Raw genomic sequence first — 27,010 nt, 5'->3', positions numbered from 1 at the left:
AGATAAGATACGCAGATGCGTTGCGTTTTAGAAATTACTATTTGCCGTTGCCATAAAACAACAACTACAATGCGACGACGTCGTTAGATTATAAAGAATACCAAGAAGTAGAAATTGGAAGGAAAATACGGCAAATTTATATTCATCTTAGACTCTACGAAAAGAGTCACAACTCAAAATTATCATAACTACAGGAGAGGCAAGAAAATATTTTTTCAGAGAAAATAATTTCCATAAAAATTTAGTTTCACTTCGAAGAAGTATTTTTGAAAAGAAAGTTTCTTTATATTCTACTAGATCGCCCTCGCCCGCTTCGCTGAGTGTATGAAATTTCTGCGTGTAATTTATTTCAATAAAACTCAACATACTTAGTGGTTGGCAATGCGCGCTTCCACTCCGCACAGCCTGGATTCAAAGCCTGGTCAAAGCAACTTCGCAAAAGAAAATATAGGAAACAAGACTTTTTCTTAATAGCGGTCGCCCCTCGGCAGGCAATTGCAAACCTCGGAATGTATTTCTGCCATGAAACTGTTTTCTCATAAAAATACAATCGCCGTTAGGAGTTGGCGTGAAACTGTAGGTCTCTGCCCTTTGTGTGACAACATCAAGGTGCACGCCAAAAAATGGAGGAGAAGCTCGGCAAACACTAACATATGTATAGGCTCCATTCTATAACTTATAATATAATTGTATTTGAATTTAATTTTAAAAGAGGTGGCAACCCTCTTCAAATACCTCAAAAAACTCTGCATTTCTAAACACTCTTACGTTTGACACTTTAACTTGTTGAGTATAATTAAATTAAATTCGACTTTTAAAACAGATGGCAACCCTCTTCAAAATATTTTCCAACTAGAACCTTATTAAACCCCTTTCGTCTGATACCCATATTGTGATACATGTTTCAATTATCTAATTCCCTCAACTCAAGTTGCATTTAATTTTTCAAACAGGTGGCAACACTCTTACGTTTATGTTAAAACTTAATTCTTTTTTCAAAAGCATTTCGATTGATGCCCATATCGTAGTAATTCATTTAAATTAATTGCATTTAATTTTTAAACGGGTAGCAACCCCTTTAAAACGCCTCAGTAATATTCTAAATAGATTGGGAATAATTAATTTCAATTTGACTTTTCAAACAGGTAGCTAGGTAAAGCTAGGTTTCGAAAAGATTGGGGTCCACGACAGTAGATAATATACTGTATTTATATGGCGGTTGTTAGACTAACTCTCCCCTATAGCGCTGGTATGCCGGGAGGCGTTTGACACCAAATCCTATCTACACTACCTGCAAAAGATGTATTCCTATGCACAACAGGGGCGGTTTACTTAACGCTCTAGGCGGCGATCAAAACTTCGTTATCAATTTTCCCGACAGAAGTGACTGGTAGGTCAATATTGTTCTCAACGATGTGCCAATACCCATTTTCACGGACGACTGCAAAATGGACATTGGAACAGGATCTGGCATCGTTTTCCTCAGGAGCTATCTCTCACAGAGTCCTACAGACTCCCAGATAATTGCAGTATTTTGACGGCTGGGATATGCATATATGCAATCGACATGGCGGAAAAGCTGGTAAGCACTAGCTCCTTCTGAACTTGCCTTTGTTGTTGACAGTTAAGCTGCCATCAAAGCTTTAGGGTTGGTAACCACTCAGTCGATATGCGTCAAGAAATGCTGAAGATCCCTACAAGCTCTACAGCACCATACTAATCAATCTTTACTGGGTCCTGGGATATATTGGTGCCCCGGGTAATGAGGAATCGGACGAACGTGCTAGAAAGGGATCTGAGATTAGACTTGGGGAAGCGATCTAGATCGTGAAACCTCCCCTGCAATCTCGAAATCGGTACAAATTAGCCGAATGCATGCCCGCTTGTCACAAAAATATAGTTAGTACTAGCGTCGTTTTTTAATAGCCGCGCCTCGTATTACTTCTCGGGGTTTTTTTTTCGAGCTCAGCATAACTCTAATTATATTTGGAGGAAATAATTGTTCTAGGGACACGCGTCCGATATAGGGACTTCTTGCAACATTCATGTCCTGATAGGAGCTTGATTTAGGTGGAAATTTAGTTTTCTCTATGTTCAGTTTGACCATTTTTCGATATTTGGCATTAACACATATCGCCACCTAAAGCTGAAAAGGTGCCAAGTCCACAATTTCAAAATTTAGTTTTTGATGCAGAATGACAGATAATGGGAAACTACGTCGGTTTTTCGTCTCACCTGATCAATTTCAAAAAATGGAAATGTATACAAATTTATAAACTTTGCTTATAGTTATGTGGTACATATTTCTAGGCTCTAATTTCTGGATAAAAATCCGCAGTATAGATATGACGTTTGTATATGTTTTCACTTATGATACAGTCTGACATGAAAACTATATCCGAGATAAGGCTAACCATAGCTAGTAGATTTTACTTGCTAAATTCTCTGAATCTTAACTCAGAAATGCTCTATCATTCAATAAATACATACGAGTATGTAAATACACAAGCTAAATATATGCATCCTCAAATGGAATATAAATTCAAATAAAAGAGGTTTCTTTTAAAGAATAAATATGGAACGTTCCATGTCAAACGGACGAAAGCTCTGTCCGAAATTTCATCGGAGAGAAATTCACGTAAAACACGTCAAAAGATTGGTGAATTTATAAAGCATCAAATAAAACGTGCCAGAATTGAAAATTTAGTATTACGTAAATGCTGCGACCCCTAGAAGACGCCATTTCCGTAAATGCGTAAATAAATTTGTCATACAATTTGTTAAAAAAGTTGACAGTCATTAGATAAAGACGGATTCTAATGTTTTAGGGTCGCTGATCACGAATCAGAGATAAGACTGGCGGATAAAAAAATAAAAAAATATGCAACTTTCGCAAACAAGAACCAACTTCAAGAAAACAAACGGTAAACAAATTCGGAATTAGCGACCCATAAATACGGGGCGATTTTACATTTTTCTCAAAAAGCTTTTTAGTGAACTGTGTAGTTACTATGAATTAGTGTGATTTGTTAAAGCCTTTTATCTAGGAAAAGCCTTTCCTCTGATGTAACTATAAATGAGAGTGCTAATTGAATTTTGGTAACAGAAGGCACTAGAGAAAACTTTTAGAAAGTGAACGCTTAGCTCTTTCTTGCTGTTGTCTGGTATAGTAGGAAAATCTTGTAATTTTAATATGCCCTTTGTATAATTAAGTAAACTTTCGGCATTCAAAATAGCATTTTCGGGTGTACGCGTCTTTAAAACAGCTCATATGCCATTGCAGGCTCCTTTTCCGTGAGCGGTTGCGTGGAAATTCCACTCAGCCAGGACATTAAAATCATCCTCGTGATAAACTAAATTTATCACTTGGTATCTGTTTTTATAATGGTGTATGTATTAATCCCTTAAGGCGCGATAACCATACAGGTTCAGGTTAAAAAAAAGTACCAAAGGCCCTATTAAAGCAATTTCCTCGATTGTCTACGTGAAATGCCATGAATCGAGTATTTTCTCTTAGAATATAGAAAAGTCATACCAAACGCTCAAAATTTAAATATTCAACTCCTAAAAATGCCTACGTGAACTTCAAGCGATGTCCGACGTTCTGTGTTAAATTACCTACGAAATCCGGAGAAAATCCCTCAATTACCCACAGTTTTAGTAAGGTAATCCCACGACATGCTCTAAGAATTCCAAATATATATTTCAGTAGTATATACATATCGTTACCTTAATACAGAAAAGCCCGAATTGAGTTTCTTTTCAAATCCAATATTGTACAAATGTCTGCCGATACCCTGCAAAAATCGCGACTACTCCATGCATGCGTGTAAAGAGTACTCCCTAAGGACCAAAGAGTACTCCAAAATTAACCACAATTCATATAAAAAATATGGTCCAATTAACATTGCGATGTCCTAGGGCAGGACCATATACTCCATCCCTGCATTACATCAGAGTAGCACAAAACTACTCCAACATATTAACAATGGCATTGTTGTTATATTTTTTCGTTTGTACACGCTTTTGTTCTTCACTTCTCAAATGCTTTTTCGAAATTAATAAAAACCAAGAAAAACAATTAAAAATTACATGTTGCCTCTGACGGTATTCGAACCCGAACATGCTGGGAGCTAAGAACTAACAGCGAGCATCTCTACACGTTCAGCTACAGCCAGACATGCAAATGTGCTTTCAAATGCTCAACTTCAATCACGTTTCGTTAAAACACGAGCAGTGATCGGATAACAAACAATAAGCTGGCGCAGAGACACGAGTTGGCCCGCTACAGCATGACAGAGGAACACTTTTGTAAGTACTCCAATTTACCACAAATAGACTACATGGTCCAACGATTTTTGCAGGGTAATTCACTAAGCACATACTGGAATTTTAAAAATATCTACCATAGCATAAAATTATTCACATTCGTAAATAAAGAAATAAAAATTTTAGATGGGGCCTTGCCATATTAAAGTAACGATATATAATTCATTTTCATTCGAAATTTAGCTTTATACAAAGGTCGGAAGATAGCTCACCAAGACATAATAGAATAAAAACATCTACTACATAAATTAATTAGTTGCAGTGTTTATTAAAACTCAGGACTTTGAAGAAATTCCCAACATAAGAACTTTAGCTTTTATGAGATTTTGTAACTACTCTTTAAGGTAATTTTCAATTCTGCCACGTTTTATTTGATGCAATATAAATTCACGACTCTTTTGACATGCTTTACGTTAATTTCTATCCCATAGAATTTTGGACAGAGCTTTGGTTCGTTTGACATAGAACGTCCCTTATACGAATAGTATTTACTGCAACAACTAAATACATAGTAGAAGGTGCGTAGCATTCGTTGGTCGCTTGTATGGCCACCCGGGCGTATGAGCACTTTAAATGTGTGCAGGCATTTGCCAGTGTGCTCAATTATTTTGCGTGCTCGCAATTGCATATGCACATATGTATGTATACATAAGTATGCATATAACTATAGTTATGCATATACATACATGCCTACAAACAAGCGTACATATGTATGTATATCTTGCAATGCGTTTTTTATGCGTTTTATGCTTGTACACATGTATGTTTTTATGTTTATTTTGTTTTTTCTTTTACTAAATGTTAGATAGATGATAGATTGTTGCCAGAAATATTCGAGGCGGTTCGTTGCGGATATAGTATGGGCACACAAGCCCATTCAAAAATTAATAAAATAAAAAATGCATGGAATATACATACATACATATGTACATAGATAAAGAATGAAGACAAAATATGTGCAGCCGGCAAATTGTTGGGTTTTTCAAGTTGTGTTTTAATGCGCATAGATTTGCATGTTGATGTACAAATATGTCTTAGACCCTCTGTTTTTTTCTTTTTGCATTGCATTGCGTGCACAATTTTGTAACAACTAAGATGTTTTGCACTTTTCGAATTTTCGCACTTGTCTATATAGATACATACATATGCATTGACGTGCGGATGGCACAGATGTTTATATTTTACGCTTATAAGTTAATTTTCTTCATTAGAGGCTGCTTAACTATGTACGTGAAATTGAAAGTATATGCATTCGATGATTTGTAGATAGTATGGACATATATATTTATTTAAGAGATAAAGGAAAAAATAGGCCAATGTAAAGCAAATTATACACACTTATGGATATGAATATCGTCGATTTTTTTGCAACTCAGCCTAAATCACCGTTGTTGCAAAAATGAGATTTGGTAACCCTGAACTATAGGCATCGAGATTTATGCTTAAAAATCGTAAAATCGTTATCAAAACAACAGATTTATAAAATAGTAGCTACAGAAAATACCCCCAATCAAGGCAATGCCTTCAAAGAAAAGCCGTTTTTCGTTCCTCTGTAAAATTTGAGTGCCGCAAGATAGGCGGTTTTGCAATTGGTCGATGAGCGGTTTTGCAAAAACATCGACGATATACTTTTCGAGCGGCTGGCTTGAAATAGGGGGGCCATCAAAAATGTCTCAAGTCAAGCTATTTTAGACGGAATGCCGATAATTTCGAATTGTGGTAAGCTGCAAGGCGGCGTATTATTCCCGCTCCTATGCTGTTCCTCAAACAAGTGACCAGTGCTGTTTTTTTTAAATATTCATAATGTTTTTCGAGTAAAATTTTTTTTGTTATTTTTTTATAAAAGTATTGTCCAAGCTTTAACAAAAATCATATAAATAAAAGGTTCAAAAAGTGTATGCAAAAATTAGGAAAATTCAACGAATTTTCAACAAAAGTTCAACCTTTAAATCTGAATCTTTATCTGAATCTTTGGGGTTTAAAAAGATTTTGATGAAAATTTATTGAATATTTTTACAGTTTGTTTAAAGTTTGAAACTGTGACTTATATAGTTTTGGTTAAAGCTTAGACGATATTTTTTATAGAAAAATAACAAACAAAAATTAGCTAAAAACATTGCGAATATTTAACAAAAAAAAATTCACTCGTTGTCACTTATTTGAGTCACTGTACATTTTTGGACAGCCGCAGTGGGGCTCAGTATGATCGAGAAAATAACAATCGCAATGATCAATGCGAATCGGTCTAAGCCTAAGCTGGATGTGGCGGGCCTCCGACTGACGCAAAGCACCAAGTACCTCGAAATAATAATGGCATCAACACCACATACTGATAGAAATCCGCAGAGACTTTTCATATGACCCAATATATCATCCCGATTTGAAACGTTTCTGGGGAGGTTTTTTCTTCGCTTCTCATAAAAACTATTTGCAGTTCGGAGGCGATCTAGAACTTTAGGTGCCATCATTTGCGTGACAAGACCAACATGCACTTTATGGATAACCAAACTCGTTTTATGCTTGCATTCAAAAAAAAAAGCGAAAGGGCAGCGAACTATTATAGGAGTATATGTTGAAAGCCTCAAAGAATGTGTAGGTAATAGTTTTCAAATTAAGCAACTATTAGACTATAAAATCCTTACTTTCGACGACAAAACTGAGTCTTAGGTTGCCTTTACTTACTAAAATGCTATTTTTTTATTTCCATAACCAATTTCACAAGCTTGGTAAGAAAAGAAAAAAAAGATTAAATAAGTTGCTTAATTTTTATGAGATTTGCTAAATTTTTTAACGATTTTTGGTAAATTTTATTTTCCGGCCACAGCAACATTGCTCTCAATTTCTGTATCAGACGCACATCGCAAATTGGAAAAAGATCGACCAAACACTTAGCAAAAGTGTAAGCGCAAAAATATTATTATTATTATTAAATAAATCCGCGACCATTCATTAAGAATTCATAAACTAGTAATTATTAGAAAAAAAAACCGACTTCAACTCCCATATAAAAAAAAATATATATATATATATCTCATGATCCGCTGATCGGATCTTAACCAGATTAGTATGGGACCACCTCTGAGACACTACCTTTCCGATGCAAAATGCAAAAAAGAATTATCGAAATCGGTTGACGTGGTCCAAAGTTATGCGGTAACATACATAAAAAAAAAAAAAAAAAAAAATATTCCGACGAACTGATAACCTCCTCCTTTTTTGGAAGTCGGTTAAAAATAATAACAAAAGTCCACATGATCCTAAAATGTTTGCAGGTTACATTGGGCAATAGACGATGTATGTATGTACAATATCAGGGTTAAAAAAAAACCCAAGTCGGAATTTTAATGCTCTCTCGTCCTAGTATTGCTCTATACCGAAAAAATTTTAACCCTGTTGTTTTTTTTGAAATCGAAGTATATTTAGAGGTCGCTCAAAGCGCTCAAAGTTTTGCATGTATTTAAAATTGAAAAAAAAAAATTTTCGTAGAAATGGTACAAAATTCTTGAAAATCAATATTTTGCGGACAGAAAATTTTGTTTCTCTTCAGGCAACGTTCAATAATAACACGTAATAATTAATATTGACTACTGTTCTTAGGACCCCTAAAAATCCCAAAAATGCAACTGGAGACCCATAAAAACGCAAGTTTTAAAAAATGGTAAAATAAAAAATTTGGTATTATTACTGAAAGTCTCCTGAAGAGAAACAGAGTTTTCTGATCGAAAAATTTAGATTTTCTAGAATTCGATACCATTTTCACAAAAACATAGAAGACGCAGCTACATATTTAGAATATTTTAGGAAACAAAAGGAAACACAACCAATCAGAATTCAACGATACAAATTTAGCCAGGAGGGCATTGACCAACGATCGTGGATAAATAATATTTGATCTCTACACTGACCGCGCAAAGAACAACGACAATAACAACAACAACTGCAGTTACGCGTAGAGCAAAACCTTTGAGCAACAATCCATTGATTGTATCCCTGCAGGAAATGTATCTAACTATAAGCTAACTTGAAGTTGATTAGGAAGCAACTAATAGTGACCATCTGCATAGTTTCTTCGCGGAAAGCTAACTGTACATATTCCTATGGCGATGGCCACGAAATAGTCAGGGGTGGTTACCTCTGTATTAGATGTCAACTAAGTTGTAACTAAGTACTTTTGCCCATAAAATATCAATAAGAATTTTTTTTGTTTGTTTATTTATTTACTATATTTTATTACATTTCATATTTGTTTACATATTCTGCTGTGGATGGTCCCATATACGAACTCCGTGAGACATATGCAACTTCAAAATGATAATATGATTTCGATTTTCCCTTTATTTTCCTAAATTCGTAAAAGTATTTGTGAAGTGCAGAAAAAAAGTGTATTGAATGTAAAATGAGAATATTTCAATATAAATTTTTTTAAAGAGTTTCAAGTTAGCTTTTTGTAGCTAACCATAAGTTATATAATTTTTTATCAATCGATAACTCTTTTCTGCAGGGATGTGTTAACGTGCGTATGTATGTATAAAAAAGTGTATACATTTAATCAAAAATCACTGTATGATTAGTAATGCTTAAGCACAGCTTTCAAATAAATCAGCCATAAATCAATAAAAACTGTTAGAAATTACATGCCTAAGTATACAACGACGTGTGTCGTCAATACCTACATAAATATGTATGTATTTTGATGTGTGTATGTGCATACATACATATAGTTACAAACAAATGGAATATATTGAAACAACTATTTCCACTGGTCGATGAGTACAATGAACTTTAAGCAAATTACTCATACTGCAAAAGTGAAATAAAAATAAATATTTTCAATATTTGTACATGCGATACGATGAGTGCGAGTATATTTCCACGTACATGTGTGCATATGCAAATTCACTTGTTCGCTGAAATATACGTACGTATGTATGTACATAATATGCGCATGTTTGCCCACAAGCCTTCTCGACTTCCAACCATCCTAATGGCCGTTTTTTTTTCTTCTTTCATTTGAGCCCATCAATGCTTATTAATTTCTCCCAACACCTAATCCAACTATACAATTTTCTAAGCCCCAACCTTTGTGCAAGTAATCAAGTTAAGAACTAAAAAGAAGAATTATATGCCTATGAAGAAACCGCAAAGAGGCGCTTAAAATAAGGGAACAATGCCATTAAGCGCGTTAGAGGGGGGGCGCGCGCGCGCACTTCTCGCTCATCAATACCGCTTGTGACCGCTGATGTAATACATGATCCGCTGATTAGTCGCCCAGAGGGCATTTACACCCGTTCGCTTTTGATTATTGCGTGTACAACGTCATCCGACCAAAATTTCACAACTATGTTCATGCGTCAACCTTACCTAACCACAAGCGCGCAGCTAAGCTGGAGTTGTATGTACGCGGCGCTTGGGTGTGAGCTTGCGCAGGTAGGCAAAATTACCGTAGTTGCCAATTGCAAATAAGTGCGGGCAACTATTGTGTGGATGGGCAGCTTTGAATTGAGTGAAATGAGCAAGAAAGCTTAGAACATGTTCACGCGCTGCTTTTTTTACCCTATTTTTACTTTTGCGCCCTCCCACTAAAATCCGCTGGGCCGTAATTTATGTAAATCTACAAGATACTTTTAGTTTTTTTTTTGAGTTATTGAAGACTGTTGTGACAGCGGCAGCAGCGCGTCACCCGCAAACGAACTATCCAACGCGCAGTAAATGTTCTTTCTCCATGTCTTCAAAGTGGTCTTCTACGCATTTCTCTTCTATAAAACGCCCAATCGTGCGGCCAACGCATATAGCCAATCAATATAAAAAGCTGTGCATTACCCAGCTGTTCGATTAACGCCGCGCATTTCGACGTTCAGTCAGCGTCAGCGCCGCAGCATATAACTGTGAAATTCGTGGACATAAAAGACGAAGCCTACGAAAAATATCAAAAGAACACGCATTCATAGCGGCGACTATAGCACAGCTGGACTATCTACATATGTATGAATGTATGTAGCTGCCTGCTGGCTGTCGACTTCTAGGCGCTTATACCGCGGAGCGCGGCCAGCGCTAGCGTCGTCACCTACAGTTAAGTCAAATTTATATAGTCACACACACACACAAGCTCGCGCGCCTTAACATGCAGCGTATCGCGTACATACATATGTATGTAAGCGCGCGCTCGCCTGCTAGGGTGAATGACCGCCGAAATTAAATTTTTGTCGATTTTAGACTTTTGCTATGTTGACGTTGACGATTGCGTTGTCTTGCGCGTATACCACACGCCCCCTTGCTGCTGGCGCGATTGTGCCCTCACACTGCTTCCACTGTATGCTCTAAAAAAGCGTTCGCCCGTTTGCTCGCTTGCCTGTGGTGGTTCGATGATTGTCGTATCGGTAGTTTTGTTGTGTAGTATATTTCTTGGCTTTATTTTGTATTACGTCTGCTTTTTCTGTGGGAGCAAGCAAACGCAAACTCATATATATGTACATACGTACGCGCTGATAGACGCGGTGAGAGTGAGAAATTTACGCACTCGCGTGAAAGCACGCAGCGGGTAAATTTGGTGCGTGTATGGATGTGTGTGCGCGTGTGGGCTTATCAGCCCACAATTGTGTACATAATTTTTTTAAATGTACATATGTATGTATGTAATTACATATCACATAAGCACTTATCAGCGTTGCCATTTTGGTAATTTTTCACCAAAATTGGTAATTTTATTGTGTCTTTTTCGAATTTGGTAACTTGAATTTATTCTTCAGTTTGCTAACTTTTTCGAATTGAGTTAATTGATCCTTCACATGAAAGTCACTAATGAATACCAAATCCACTTGACCCTCCCCGAAAGTCGCCAATCAACAATCAATCCCCTTTATCCCCGCCCATGACATGAAGCTATCCACCCCATAGGTGTGCACCTTAGGAAAATGTTGGGAATTCCTGCAAGCCTAAAAGCGTTGATGTTTTGAGAACAATTTCGATCACTGTTTGGTATGAATTGGCCGGAACTTCGGCCATAACTTGGCAAAAGTTTAGTTACTACAAAGTCCTAGGTTTATCCGAAAGATACGCCTTATTATAAAGTTAAAAAGGTGTAAGTTCTTACATTACAATATCTGACCTAACGATATGTGTTAGAGATTCTGTTTCCTTAAATACATACATATATTTTTGTATACCATATGTATTTAGTTGTGTAAAATAAATCGACTGCTGAGTGGAAGATCGACCTATCTCGGTAGCCAGTTCGAAAACGCCCTATCTCAAAAAAGTTTTCAAGAACACCTAATTTAAGAATTTTATTGCAAAACACTCTATCTCAGAATGTGGTTGAAGAATGCCTTATTTCAGAATTCGATTCAAAAATGCCCTATCTCACTTCAAAATGTATTGATGCTGATATAGGGCGATTTTGAATCGGCAGCTGAGATAGGGCGTTTTTGAAACGAATTCTGAAATAGGGCGTTCTTCAACCAAATTCTGAAATAGGACGTTTCTGAAAAGTTTTTTGAGATAGGGCGTTTTCGAACTGGCTGCCGAGATAGGTCGATCTTCCACTCAGCAGTCGAAATAACTTTGGCAATTTTTTGTTGAATTTGGTAAGTTTTTTTTTTGGAATTATGGCAAAAAATAAAAAAACATAGTGGCAACACTGGTACTTATATCAGTAAGTATGTATATTTGTGAGAGTTTGGGTACGGTCAATGGCTGCACGCATTTAAGAATGCTTTTGGGTATATTTCGGCTGGAGCCCGCTCTCCTCTCCCCGGCTCTTCCTCACAAAGCACAACAAACTCATTAGCACAGTGGGCAAGAATAGTGCGTTGGAATTCATAATGATGTTTTTTTAAAAAAGCACTTTAGTTGATACTATTGTATCATCAAAATTTGTATACATACAAAATCTATATACATACACATATATATATCGTGGTTTAAAGTAAAAAACAGCGTATCACGATAATGCAAAACCGCGAATGTAAAGCCACCGAGATTTTACAGGAGAGAGTAAAAATATATGCTAGTCTTGATCGGCGGTATTGCAACTATGCTTTTCTATTGCGGTACATCGTCTAATATCGATATTTTGGCATAAATAGATAATGTTTTATGCCCGGAGCTTACTATGAGTCAAATCTCTTTAAACGACTATATGTATAATAAAATATGTATATCTGTCTGCTTATTCGACCGCTATGGGCTGATTTCTCCAACTCAGCTTAACTTAGTTTAGCCATTTTTCGGACTTAAGACAAAAGTTAGCCTACTTTTTACACACCTTATTCTTGACTAAGTCTAAAAAGTTGGCTAAAATAAGTTAAGTTGCGTTTGAGAAACCAGCCCTATGTGTTCCTAAATATTCGTCCATTGCCCAAAAAGGTTTGTGTGTTCAGTTAGATTCGGTAGACTGGCTCTGGAGTCGAGATATTTAGAAAGTCTGACCGATTTGGTTAAAATTTATGATAAGAAATAATTTTGCGAAAAAAAATTCCGGAGAGGCGGCGCTGGAGTCGAGATTGATCCGTAAGGATATTTATATTTATGGACCCATTAAGTACAAACTTAGTACGGAAAATGTATACTTATGAACCGATTTAGTTGAAATTTAATATACATATCGTCGCCTGGATAAGAGATTGTCGTATGTGACTTTCGGCAGGTTTTGGGAGATCGCGATTGAAGTTTCCTTTTCTGAGGGAAGCGCTAGGTTTTGAAACTCCGACCAATTCGATTCAAAAGGGCTAAAAAAACTACACCAGAAAGCCTCTTTTGCAGTATACGGACTAGGGAGTATCGAGTATTCTGACAAAAATTTACATACAGAGCCAGGGTACTAAAAAAAAATACTTTAATTGGAAACAAGATATTTTCTTTGATTACATTTTTTCACTTAATTTTAATACCCGTTTCCACAAATGTATTTAAATTTTACTATATACTGCTCTATTTTTGACCCACCGTCATATATAGATATGCTCTCCCAAAAACCCTATCCCATTCTATCACTCTCCTCCCATGATCATCCGGGAACCGAAACTTTTTTCTTCAGTCTCGGCAGCAAGCGAGAGCATTTCATTTCACTTCGCACTGATGAAATGCTTCTCACTTTGCTCCCCCAATTACAGCACACGCTTCATCAACAGTTTTTATGAACATTGTATGTATGTATGTATTTAACGCTGACGAATTGTGCGTTGTTGTCACAATGGTCATTGCTTTTGCTAGCATTTTTTCGTTGCATACGAAGTAATTTTATTGTATTTTTTCGAACTTTTGTTTAAACAATTTGTTTGGGTTTTTTTTTGTTGTTTAAGTTTATACACATACATACATTTGTACATATATACGTGCATATGTAGGTGTGCGTGCGTATAGGTGCATGATAACGATTTATATCCACCGACAGACCAGCGTCGTCAACGCATTTCGCTTTACCAAGCGTCAGAAGCAGCAGCAACAACAACAAAAGAGTTTGGAGAAATTTTCTCTAAAAATATATTTATGGATAATTTTTGGGCTTTCTTTTTACTCACACTTGCACACGCACCACAAAGCTTAGCAACATTACGTATGGGTGTATGTACATATTAGGAATGCTAATCCCGGGACCCGGCCTTTTTAAGGTCCCAAAAATCCCGGGATTCTTGCACTGATTGCAATAATAGAAACACCTTTTCTCGAACAGTATTGGCTATATTTCTTTTTTTATGGGCCAAATATAGTAAAATTGCGTTTTTAGTTTCTCACTCTGACGTTGGTAATTCAAAAATGATTTAAAAAATTCATAAAAATGTGCTTAGAAAATAAGTATGGGTATCAAATTATAGAGCAAATCATGTAGCATTTAAACAGGTTCTAGTTTTTGGTGCAGAAGGACTGGTCAGTATTGAAAATGTCCTTTCCAAATTTTATCCTTGAAATTTTGCAATATTTGTTTTTGAAAAAATTATATGTTAAGGACTTATGTAAACTCGATAGCATCCTCGAATTTCGCCCTTCTAACTTTATCAGCTTAAAAATTACCTATTCGTCCTTGTGAATCTAAAAATTTTAATTTCTTTTAATTCTAAAGAAATTTTCTCTTGCATTTGGTACCCATATTTTCATTCTACATTGCACTAAATTTTTTTTAATAATTTTTGGAATTAATCATATCTTCGAAATTACAAAGTCCTTTAAAATAAATCCTTACGTCAGCGAGAAAAAGTAGGTTTCAAACCCATTTATGTACATATTTATTATTTATTTTATGGTAGGAGAGCTTCTCAAACAATATAGAAGCAATTTTTCGATTTAAGTTGTTGAAAAGTAATGAATATCTAAATCCCGGGACGACTTTCCGAAAATCCCGGTACTGGAAAAAGCTGAAAAATTAACATCCCTAGTAGATATGTTTTTATGTATGTGGCGAGAGAGCGGTGCGGACGATTGCGTGTGCAAGCGCGTTTCAGCGTCTGAAACTTTTCTGCAAAGCACACGCATAGAAAAGAAAGCGGACGAGCGAGCGGTCTTGCCGAGTTGCGTAAGCGAAGTGGAATGAGAAGCGATGTGGTGTGTAGATGAGGGCGACGTTGTTGAGCGGTCACAAGAGGTTAGCTCCTGCTGCTGCTTTTAGCTCGTGAATGCAGGGCATATGTACGTGCATTCTCGTTGACAGCTTTTTCTATTGTTGTTAATTTTAGTGTTTCTGACTCAAAATGCGATAAGAAAAAGCGGAATGGAAGAAGAAAGGCGAAGAAGCTAGCAATAACAACAACGCAAGAACGCCAATAATAATAATGCCCAAAAATTCGGAAAGAAATCAACGACAGCCATAATTATATGTGTGGTTGTGCGTAGGGCACACATACACACATACATATGTACATACTAATGAAATGCGAAAGCTGTCCCGGGGAGGCGGCTTCATCGGAGTTTCTTACAGGCCATTTGATGGATAGTGCGCTATCCCAACGTCCGTAAAAAAACATACATACATATAAGAAATTTCATGGAAACGTCAAAGTTTAAGCGTTGCTTAGGAACTGCAGTGTTACACACCTAAGCTACATATGTAGGTGTGTATATTAGACCGCACCACTTTAGAAGTAAACAAGTAATTTGTAGCAAAAAAAAACCGACTTCAACTCTCATATAAAAAAAAATATATATATATATCTCATGATCCACTGATCGGATCTTAACCAGATTAGTACGGGACCACCTCTGAGACACTACCTTTCCGATGCAAAAAGAATTATCGAAATCGGTTGACGTGGTCCAAAGTTATGCGGTAACATACATAAAAAAAAAAAAAAAGATTCCGACGAACTGATAACCTCCTCCTTTTTTGGAAGTCGGTTAAAAAAGTTTGCTGTACACCTCTGATCCCAAAGCATTTTTAAAAGGCAATTTTAAAAACGATTTAAAAATAGTTCTACTGAAATAATCTAAAAATTTCCTTAACAAAAGTTTAATGATTTTTGAAGAGCTTTAATTTAACGACATAAGGGTGGTACTTTAGGGTTATAAGAACTGATATCTGGTGAATAAGCGCTCGAACGAGGTACTTGAGCTCAATAAACTTTTAACAAAAAACATCGACACATCATATTTTAAGATAGGCCTGTAAATGCCGAATAAATGACGAAAAATGACAAAAGGCGACCCCTACGTTCGACCAAAATTTTTTTTTGGGTTTTTGAAATTGCTTTGAAAAAAATACTTTAGACTCTGGGTTGTACGGCGAGCTTTTTTTTTCTGATACAGTCTAATGTACATACATATCTATGTACATAAATATTCAGATGTACATAGTTACGCATGTATGTATGTATGCAGATTTGTTGGAGGTGGATATTGCTTTTGTGTTGGCTGCGCTGGGCTGGGAATGCGTGTGTGTGCGCCGCGTGCGTATTCCCCTTTTGACTAGTGTTAGTGTCGATTACGCAGAGGTTATTGCCACTAACTAAATACAGTTGCTTTGCTTCTAATCATTAACATTTATTCATATACACATACATATGCACCTATTTTTTCGGTTTTCTTCTCTCACCATTCTACGGAGCACAATGAAAGTAACAATGCCGCTCCGCCCCTTGTCCTATAGCGGTACTTTCGTTTTCCCGTTCCATCATCCTAAACAATGCGCAAAGAAGTGGTTAACCTTTTAATGAGCGACTACTAGAATACAAAGTTTTACATAATACATTTACGTCCACGTACATGTGCATGTACATACATATATACACAAATATTACAGCATAATAACCGTTATTAGACTTACCGAAATAACAAAATTATTTTTGGCCATTATTGGCTAGTTTTTTTTTGTTTTTAATTTTTGTTGCTTTCTCAACATTTGCGAAATGTTAATGCAATAATGGCTTCTGAAGTGTCTAATTACTGGATTAGCGGTATGCGTACGAGTTGCTTTCTCATTTCATGCATACTCACTTCTTTCTCTTTTGCCTTAAATTGTTTCTTTTTTTTTTGCAATTTTTGAGTGTTTTCGTTTGTGCTCGGGCTATCAGCAAAATTTTTTTTATTTTTATTTTTTGCTGGCGAGCATTTCGAAAGTCAAGTGGTTATTATCTTCGCTGAAATTATGTATGCATGTATTACGAACTATGTTATTATAATTTACACCAACAATTAAATTAAATTATATGCTGATTTTTAAAAATCCCAATCTTACTGGTGAAGTGAAACAATTCGTAGGCTTAATATTTCGACTTTCTTCTTTGACGATTTTTTTAAATTTGCGATTTGTGGAAGAATGGCAGCTAAATTGGGCTGAAAAACATTATAGTGATGTAGAAGCCTAGATTTAAGGAAGATCCCTGCTTCAAACCTTCCGCCAAACTATAACCCACTCGTGTAAAATTTCACTAAAATCTTGTTCAAACTACAGAAATTTCCCCTAACTAAAAGTGCAATGCCAACCACAGCGGCAATAAACTGGTAGCCTGTTTTTCCAGCTCCTCTAGCAAGTCGTTTATTGCCACACTAGAAAATTACCAGCATCTCTGCTAAAATTCCAGTGAGGTACCTTCAGGTTCAGTGCCGCGTTCATATATACTCGCATTCGCTCTCTCATCAATCAAAAAAGTCCTTATGTTCATATGTACCTTCCGTTCTGGGGACTTTGAATTTTAAATGGTGGCGAGACCATCACATCTTTTCAACCATCGTGGTATTATTATCAGAAAACAAAAAACCCTGTGTCATGCTACTTTTTTTTTGAAGAATGCCCACTGAAGAATACTATCTGATATTCACAGTTCCTACTCTCTCGAAGTTGCTTTTACTTGAACAAAAAAATTATGCCGAAATCCATTTAAGAACCGCTCTAGAAACTTTAAGTTGAGACCTTTCCTTCGACTAAAAGTTCTTCTGCAGAGGTACTTGTCCCTAGAGATCGCAAAAGAGTTGAAACTTCATAGAAAAAATTTCAGAAAGTTAGAAATTTCCAATACATTTTCTAATATATATAATCTTCATCTTCATCTTTATCTCTATCTAAACCTTCGTCTCCATATTCACCTTAACCTACATCTTCGTCTTGTTCCTCATCAACATCATCATCTTCATCTATATTTTTATCTCCATTTTCATCTTCACCTTCATATTCAACTACATTTTCATCGCAATCTTCTTCGAATTCGTCTTCATATACATATGTATGTAAGTATGTACGTATGTATAAAAATTTAATTTTAAATTTTCAATATTGAAATTTATTTGATTTCTTCACTACACACAATTCGTAAAATGCCCACTTAGGCACGTACAAATCTGTAATTAATTATTTACGAGTCATCATATTTTGTTATACTTTTTCTATAGTCTGGCATCATCGACTCTAGTACCTACCAGCTATCATGCAATTGCTATTCAAGCAAAACGGAAATTTGGTAATAAATACTTAAATTTTTTTGTTTATTTATTTATATGTATTTGGGGAAGTTACAACGTCAAAGTTAATGTTATTTCACTTTCGCTTTTCATCTTATTTTCACTTTCTTTCCACTTAAATGGTTATATTGGTGTTTTGTAATTTTAGCCAAAATTACTAAATAATAGAAGCACTATTTGTTTATCAATGTATTTGTATTTACCGCTGTCTGCATATGATGGATGTACGCACACATACTTAATTACCATTCAAAAAAAAAGTTAAAAAATACATGAAACATAAATGTGAAATGTTAAAACCATTGACGCAACTGTTGGCGGAATTTAAATGAGGCGAAAAAAAAAAAAAAAATGTTTTGCACAGTTAACAAACCATTAAAAATGCCGAAAAGTAAAAGCTTATTGAATGTTTGTTTTCTTATATAACACTGCTATTAAAGTTAGTTTAAACAATTTTGCTGGGGAAAACGGTGGTTGCCAGATTTACAAGTTGAGTTAGTACTATTTTAGATTATTTTCTGTGTTCAGAAATGTTCTCTATTTTTCGAAAAACGTATATGAATTCACAAGTTTTGGAATCCTTATTTGAAGGAACACCTGGAATAAGTTTGCGAAAAAGCAATAAAAACATGTGGGGCTCTAACAAGACTTTTAGCCAGACTTGAGGTGACACTCTATAGTGCGCAAATTTGGGCAAATGCGCTGCTGGAAACTAAGTCCATTTATATAGTATCGGCATGTATATGTTGTGCATTTAGTACAGTATCCGAAAACGCAGCCCTGGTTGTTGCAGAACTACATCCGATAGACCTCTTAGCTTAACGCAGAAAAAGAAAATTGCAGGGAATAAAATGCGCCCAAAACAACCACAGAATATCTAATGCTATAATTTTTAAATAATTCAAATCAGTAGAGACAAAAGCAAAATAACCGTATTTTGCCGTTTTCCTAGATCAAGTCATTTACGGTCTCTAAGGGGAAAAACAACCCTTAACAACCCCTATCCTGAATCGGTCAAAAGTGTATTACCTTGTGATTTTTTAAACTTTCGTTCGACTTAGATACGCTAAGAGTTTCTGGTGTTGGTGATTACGAATCTGAAGTCAGTTACTGGAAAATCAAAATGGCGGATACAATTTTTTTCAATTATCAAATTTGTATGGAATTGGACATTCAAATTTCTTAGAGTGGCTGCCTACAAAACTGAAATCAGTTGACAAAAATACAAAATCGCGGATCCAATAAAGGTCGATCAGTCACTTTGGGGCAGCCATTTTGAATTTTTGAAAACTCATTTCAGTTTTGTAATCAGCCACTCAAATTTCATAAAAATCTGACAATTTTTTAGAAGTCCATCCATATTGTATCCGCCATTCTGAATACTGACTTCACATTCGTAATCGGCATAAAGTTAAAAAAATCACAGGTCAATATTCTATTGACCTATTCAGCATAGGGGTTGTTTTCCCCATCGAAACCGTAAATGACTTGATCCACAAAAGCGGCATAATACGGGTACTTTTTGTCTCTTCTTTCCGAAAATGATCGATTTTTTCATGGTTGTAACAAAAAGTTTAATTTTGTCGGACGGTGTAATCATTTTTACCAACTGAAAATATAAAACTCAATAATTATTATCTTTGGGAGAACAAATAGAAATCATAAAATAATCTTTATTTTTTATCGAAAAAATTAAAATCAAGTATTTACATAATAATAATTTTTTTTAGCGAACAAATAATAAGTAGGTGTTAATCCTTATTTTTAATTTTTACTGGTAAAGAATTGAAAAATGATTTTTATTTTTCGTCCTTGGTTTTTCATAGAAATTTTAAGACTTTCGCCAAAATATTTCTGAAAAATATTCAGATTTACGTGAGCTGGCCTGATTTGAAAACACATAGGTCCAAAAATCAATTTTTTTTTTATAAATAAAATAATTCTTGAATATTTTTTCCATAAAATCGCCTCAGATGATAGAAAGAAGAATATGAGCTTAAAAGGTCTGCATACAAATGTTCAAAATTTTTATCAACGGAATCAAAATGAAGTAATTTTTGACCGACTTCAAAAAAGGAGAAGGTTATCAATTCATCGGAATATTTTTTTTTTTATGTATGTTCCTGCATACCGATTTCGATAATTGTTTTTTTGAATCACAGGTGGTCCCATACTAATTTGGCTTAGATCCCAGCAATGGATCATGAAAAAATTAACGTTACTCCTAAGAATTGAAATCGGTTGTGCTTAGAAATTACTTGTTGTAATAAATTTCCGAAATATTTTAGCGGAATAGACTTTTTTTGGTGGTGGGCGGGTCATTCTTTTCACTTACACGCGTATAGCATAGGAAGATTCTACGTGTAATACTAAGCAAATTTGGCGAAGAAAGCATGGGTCTAAAATAAATTTGGAGTTTGCCAATTTTCAAAAATAGGTTTCGAAGAAAAGGGGAAAATTTTCACTGTAGCGCCCTCTGGTGGAAGTTTTAAGAAAAAAATAAGTGCATAAATTCCATCAAAATTCCAAGAAAGCTATTTTCGCAATTTGTCAAATTCCAAATTAATTTTAGACCCAGTCGGGAAAATCTCCCATACAAATTGACCCGCCCTAATTTACCTATAAATATCAAAGCACCTGTTTAGACCTCTGTAACGATGGTGAAGCAAGCCAATCTGGATTTTATTTGATTAAAAGACTCTTTCCATATGCTCATTTTTTGTTCAATGAATTCTTATCTAAACATAATCTCATAGATACGACGTGTGTACATATTTATGTACATACATACATATACATATATCGAGTTATGAAGTAATAAACAAGTTATTCAACAGACGAATTCGCTAAGCATTCATAAAAAACATACAACTCGAGCATCAGTTAGTCAACCACTTGGCTAACTCGCCAAATCAGTGCTTACATACATACATACATACATACTATATTCATAAATGCAGCAAATGCACATGTAGTATGTATGTATAAACATAATATGCATGTGTTTATGAACACATACCCATATGTACACTACAAATATTGACTTATGCACATTTTTTGCTCGCAAATAATATGTAAATACATACATACATATATACTCGTAAGTACATATATATGTTTGAATATATATTTGTAAGTAAGACGCTCATTCAGTTAGCCAGTCAGTCAGTCGGTCGGTTGTTTGACTTAGAGGAGTAAGTAAGTCAGTGAGCCGATGAACCAGTGCACCATTGCCGCAGTGTGTTGGCAGGTTACATACAATATACATATATATATATGTATGTTTTTTTTTTTAGTTTACTTAGTCATCTGATGATATTACTTCATACTTGCATGCTTTTATACTTACATACACACATATATATGTATGTGTATAACTAGCATGTGCACGAATATGCAATGCGACCAACACAACCCGACCACAATCCCAATGCGGCTCATGGATGAAAGGGCAGACGAACGAATGAAGATAGGGCCGTAGAAAGTGTTTGTTGCTCGATGCGCCCACGGGGCGGGTACTGGTGACGCAGTTGCAGAGGAAGATAGCAAAGTTGTGTCGTAATGCCATTTACGATTTCATGGATTTCCCTTCAAAAGAGCAGACGCACAGTACTACTAAAAATATAAAACAGCAGCAGCCAAACCAAATGGCAACAACAGTGAGCAATGAATAATCAAAATAAAATAAAATAAAAACAACAACATGCGGCAGCGACGACTTTCACTCTTATTATGCGGCGATAGCAGCGTTTATATGTAAGTAAGACTATAGTCTTCTGGTATTTTTAATATGTCAGTATATACATATATATATACATATATATGTACGTTGTCAATAAGAAAGTAGCAAAAGCTTTCCTAGAGCAAAATGCAATATAAAACAGACATATGTATGTGCATATGTACAAGTATGGTATGTATATATAAACATACACATAAACACATTCGTGATATGCTAGTCTGTTTGTAATGCGTTGGGTATCTGTATCACCGCCAGCAGTGATTGCGAACTGACTTACTGTCTGCTGCCTTACTCTTTTGTGTCTCCTTCCTTTTCTCATTTTTTTGGCAACATCATCGACGATGTAATTATTATTTCGCTATCGTTGTTGACTTTTGCTTCCAATGGCTAACTGATTCGCAGACTGACTGACTGACTGACTGACTGACTGACTAACTTCCTGCGTGACTGACTCACCGAATGACTTGCTTGTAAGTTTTGACTTATTAAGTGTTTATGTGTTTTTTATATAAATGAGGTATAAAAATACCTTACAACAATATACATACATACATATACATATTTATGCACGTACATATGTACATATAAATAAAAATAAGCACTTTTACTTTCATTTACTTTCGCGCTCAATTTTGCTAATGAAAAGGTGAAAAAGATTAAGTGAAAAGTAATTTCGAAAGTTAAATAAGACCTCAAAGGTGTGAGAAGTTTTTCTTTAACATAATAATAATTTTTTTTTGTTTAAATTTATTTTGCTTTTTCATACTTTTTTATATTATCGTTCGTTTAAATGATTTTTGAATTTAAAAATTTGCAATTTACAATTAGATTAATTAAATTTAACCTTCAAATTTTTTCTATTTTCATTAATTTGAATTAAATGCATATTATTTATTTATTTTATTTTTAACTTAATTAAATTTAATTTAGTCTAATTTAGTTTGATAATAATGATGTTTCGGCGCTTACACATTTGCCATGTGTTTGGCCGAGCTTCTCCTCTAATTTGTGGTTTGCGTCTTGATGTTGTTACGCCACTGGAGGAGAGTACAATTTTACGCCGTCTCCGAACGGCAAATGGATTCTATGAGAAGCTTTTTCATGGCAGAAATACACTTGGGGCGATCGCTGTTCTAAAAGACTTTTCCTAAGTTAGATGCTGCTCGGACCATGGATCGAATCCAGGTGCTGCAGTACGCACCTCTAACCACCAAGCCACTTAATTAAAATTATTGAACCTATTTTGCTATAATTTTATATCATCACTTCCAGTACTTAATTAATTTTTTTTGTTCTGCAGGTCTGGGCTCAGCCTACTACTAGGGTCGCATGTAACGAAAAGTGGGCACTCTGCTCTATGTAGCTCCTAAAACGTTATAAGCAGCGCCAGAGCTTTTCTAAGGAGCAGTATTGTTTTTCGGCCTCCAGTTTGAAGTCACGGCTGGTTAACTTAAATGAGGTAACCACCGATATATCAACCCCAGAGAGTTCCGATCCACCTAAAAGCACTGAGTATCTTTTACCTTCGTAGCTGCGCCAAAAAATAATTCATCCACAGACACAGCGACAGAAGGGGAAATACTAGAGAAACATAAGACAGAAGAGTATAAATAAGGATACTAAAAACGGAGTAATAGAAGTAGAAGAAATGCTCGTCTATATCGGCATGAACCGTAAAATGGAGCGCAGTGAAAGATGGCGTGCGAAATACAGAAGAAGACTGAACCTGACCACGATTAGAACGCAAGAGTAGGTAGAATCACATGCTAAAATTCTCTGCACAAATGTTGAAAAAATGTCGTCAAGACTGTGTTTATGACAAATATAGGAGAGGCAACATGGTATATGCAAAAGGAAGCATGTTTACGTCGACAAACCTTTCGGTAGATCACTCCTCTCTGAAGTTGCAGACGGTTGTGAATAAATTCGAAACTGATACATTTTGTAAATATCGAGCCCTAACCGCCAAAATAACTTAAGCGACATTAAAATTTATTTTTTTGATACAGAAATATTCCTAGAGCATCTTGATGCATTTCTGCATCAAAAAAAAAAATAGAATAATCACTTTTGCTCATATACCCGCAAATACTCATGTAACGTATACACCCTGTAGCACTGTACATACGTCGGTAGTCATCTAATACGTTTGCTCGTACGCCTTAATTTAAAAGTCGTATAATTTAAAGAATTTAAATATTGGCGTGGAAGATTTTTACACAGCATCTCTTATGCGCATATATATTACTTTCTTCATGTATATAACAATTTTAGAACGAATTTCGAGTGTGCCAATAAAAATTTTAAAAATTAAATTTTAGTTTCTCAACTAAGCCATATTTTACTCAATGTTGTTTTTTTCATTTGGTGGCACACTAAAAATCGTAAAATTTCAAAAATTACTAAATACCTGCGCCAGATATTTCGCATATATTTTTATTTTTTTTTAATTTGGTGGCACACTCTTGAAACTTCACAGATATGTTGCATTTGATGCCAACTTCCATTGCCTCTAATATGAACATTCGACTTGAAAACTTCATAAGTTATGATTTTTTCGAGTGGCAATGAAAAAATTTGTAATTTCCCCTAAATAAACGCCACTGATTGATATACATATATGCAAGAAGAATCTTTTAACGTTTTTTTATTTGTATCGAGAGAAGGAAGTGACGTCGAAAAGCACGACGAAGCGCATATAGACGAAAATTTTAAATTCCTGACGAGATTTGTCAAAGGCTCTTACCATCTCAGCAATGCAGATCGAAACTGCAAGTCGGAATTTCTTAGCGGGTCTTTCCTCCGCCAGTCTACAGGAGATACACTTGCGATGGTGGAAAAATAAATAGGGACGCGACATTTTAACAAGTTTTTTTGTTTTTTTTTATTCAATGAATATTTTTTTATTAAAATATAGCTGTAAGTCTGAATTTCGAACTTTATAAAAAAATTAGAAAAATTCGAGAAAGTTTCATAAAAATTTAAAATTTTTTATTCAGAAAAAATGTTGGTATGCAGTTTTGTAGTCCGTTAAATTTTAATAAAGAAAGTGTAAGTTTGAAGTTTTTTTTACGGTGGCACCCTGCTTCTTTCAGAACTAAATAACTAATACGTACACAGGGTTCGGTCCCGCACAAACTTACACTTCTTTAGGACTTTTTAATCAACTTCAAAAAACGAGTTTTTAAACTCGTGGGAATATTATTTTAATGTACATAAATATGTTTACGTTGGACCGCCTCAACCGTTTTCGATAAAATTTTTATCGAAAAAGTGCCACCTCAAAGATGGACCCATACTGACTTGGTTTAGTTCCGTTTACTGTTTAAGCTTTGAAATCGGTTGTGTTTTTTACTAAAAATTACTTTTTTCATTTTTACGTACTTTATTCTTTATTTTATAAATGGTTTATTTTTATTTTTCATTAATTTTCATAAACGATTTGAGTTTATTTTGTTTACATTACTTTTCACGAAAAAAAAATACTATCAAAAAAAAGAAAACGGAAATTTCCGCCCTTTGCAGCCATTTTGTTAAATGTGGCTTTCAAGTTACTTCCACAAACCAAATCCGTAGGCGCAGGTGCATGCCCCTACACACATTTAGACACAGCTTACCTCTGCTGCCAATTGCAATTTGGCACGCTACCCACGACAACCCATCACACCGCTGCCGCCACCCGTTGAAATTAGCTGCTGCCCCCTCCCACACTTTTTACTCCCCAACGCTTTGGCAACCCTCTCTCTGCATATTGTAATCCTGTTTGCTAGTATTTGCATACTAGTTTTCCTTCTTAATGGTAGTCTATAAACGAGTGTGTATTCGTATAGAAAAATACATACATACATACTTACATACGGGTATGTACTTATCTATGTACACACTTCTTTACCTTTTATTGATCCACTAGAGTTGTTGTGTCCCGGCGATTGTACGTTGCTTTGCCCTAAATTGTTCGCGTGTGCTTCCAGCTTGCATGTAACACTGCTCCACATGTCAAACATACGTTGCGTATACATTATAGTTGTTGTTTTGGTGGTTGTTGTTGTTGTTGTTAATGGTTGCACTTTTTTTTTTTTTAAAGATATTTATTGATGTTTGTTTATGCTCGCTAGTGTGGCTGTGTACGTATTTGTTGGCAGTGTTTATTTGTTGTTGTTGTTGTTGTTGTTTTATATATGTTTTATTATTATTATTACGAAACTGTAACTTTTATAGGTTTGCTACTTGGCTGCTGCTCGTTATTGTTGTTTGTTGTTGTAGTTGCAGTTATGTGGTTATGTGAGAAAAGCTTTACTGTTTTTGTTTTTTTTGTTGTTTTGTTTGCTAACCAGCTGACTTATGCGCACACACAGACAAAGTAAGTGACGCCTGTACGTATGTATGTATGTATGCTTGTATGTGTTTGTGTGAAATTTTATGTTGTTTTATTGGTTTTGCTTTCGAATTTCGTATTTTCTTCGGCGTTTAAAAGTTTTTGTTTTTTTTTTCTTGCTTTTGAATGCAATTTTAGTATTTTGAATTATTTAATTTTCTTTGAAAGTGTGTTTTGTGTGTTTTTATTTTTATTTAGACTTTTATTGTTGTTACTTATTGTTGTGGTTGCTGACGACTTGCGCGCGCTCGTTTGCTGCCTTTTTTGCTTTTTGTAACTTCCCTTTTTTGCAAGCGTTTCGTTTTTTGTGTTTTCACTTTTTTGTTTTTTGTTGTTGTTTGCTTGCTTGCTTGCTTGTTTGTGGGAATTGTTTTATTAACTATTTAACTCAGTCGTTAATTGTTTAATTATTTGAAACATTCGCGCCGTGTGAAATTTTAGCATTTGCACAAAATTCGTGTTTCATAAGCTTTCGTCCGCGTCTACGCACTACTGCAGGCATAGTTGACGCACACATTGCGAAACAAATTTTGTTTATTTTCTTTAAAATTAAAAAAACCTATATATTTTTGTGGTACAAAATATTTTTTAAATTTGTATGTGGGTGCGTAAAAAACTTGTTATTAGATTTAAAAAATTTTGTTTTACTATTTTTTAAGTTGCACTATTTTGACTTGCAAATA

At 35.1% G+C, this 27,010-nt stretch overlaps 1 protein-coding gene across 1 annotated transcript in view; it reads right to left on the bottom strand.

Moving 5' to 3' along the window:
- The window catches only part of LOC118742949 (probable nuclear hormone receptor HR3), a gene marked incomplete in the record, with an annotated part of 60,039 nt that extends 33,631 nt beyond the window's left edge, over window positions 1–26,408 (bottom strand). Inside the window, 1 exon segment of the mRNA XM_036475381.1 lies at window positions 25,845–26,408. Within this exon segment, the coding sequence (XP_036331274.1) occupies window positions 25,845–25,971 (127 nt within the window).
- Between the last annotated feature and the right edge of the window lie 602 nt (window positions 26,409–27,010).

Source organism: Rhagoletis pomonella, unplaced genomic scaffold (assembly GCF_013731165.1).
Source record: "Rhagoletis pomonella isolate Grant_MI unplaced genomic scaffold, Rhpom_1.0 Rhpom_scaffold_00007, whole genome shotgun sequence".
In the NCBI taxonomy this organism is placed as follows: Eukaryota; Metazoa; Arthropoda; class Insecta; order Diptera; family Tephritidae; genus Rhagoletis; species Rhagoletis pomonella.
Note: the sequence above shows the minus strand (reverse complement) of the source record. Positions and strands in the feature narration are given on the sequence as shown.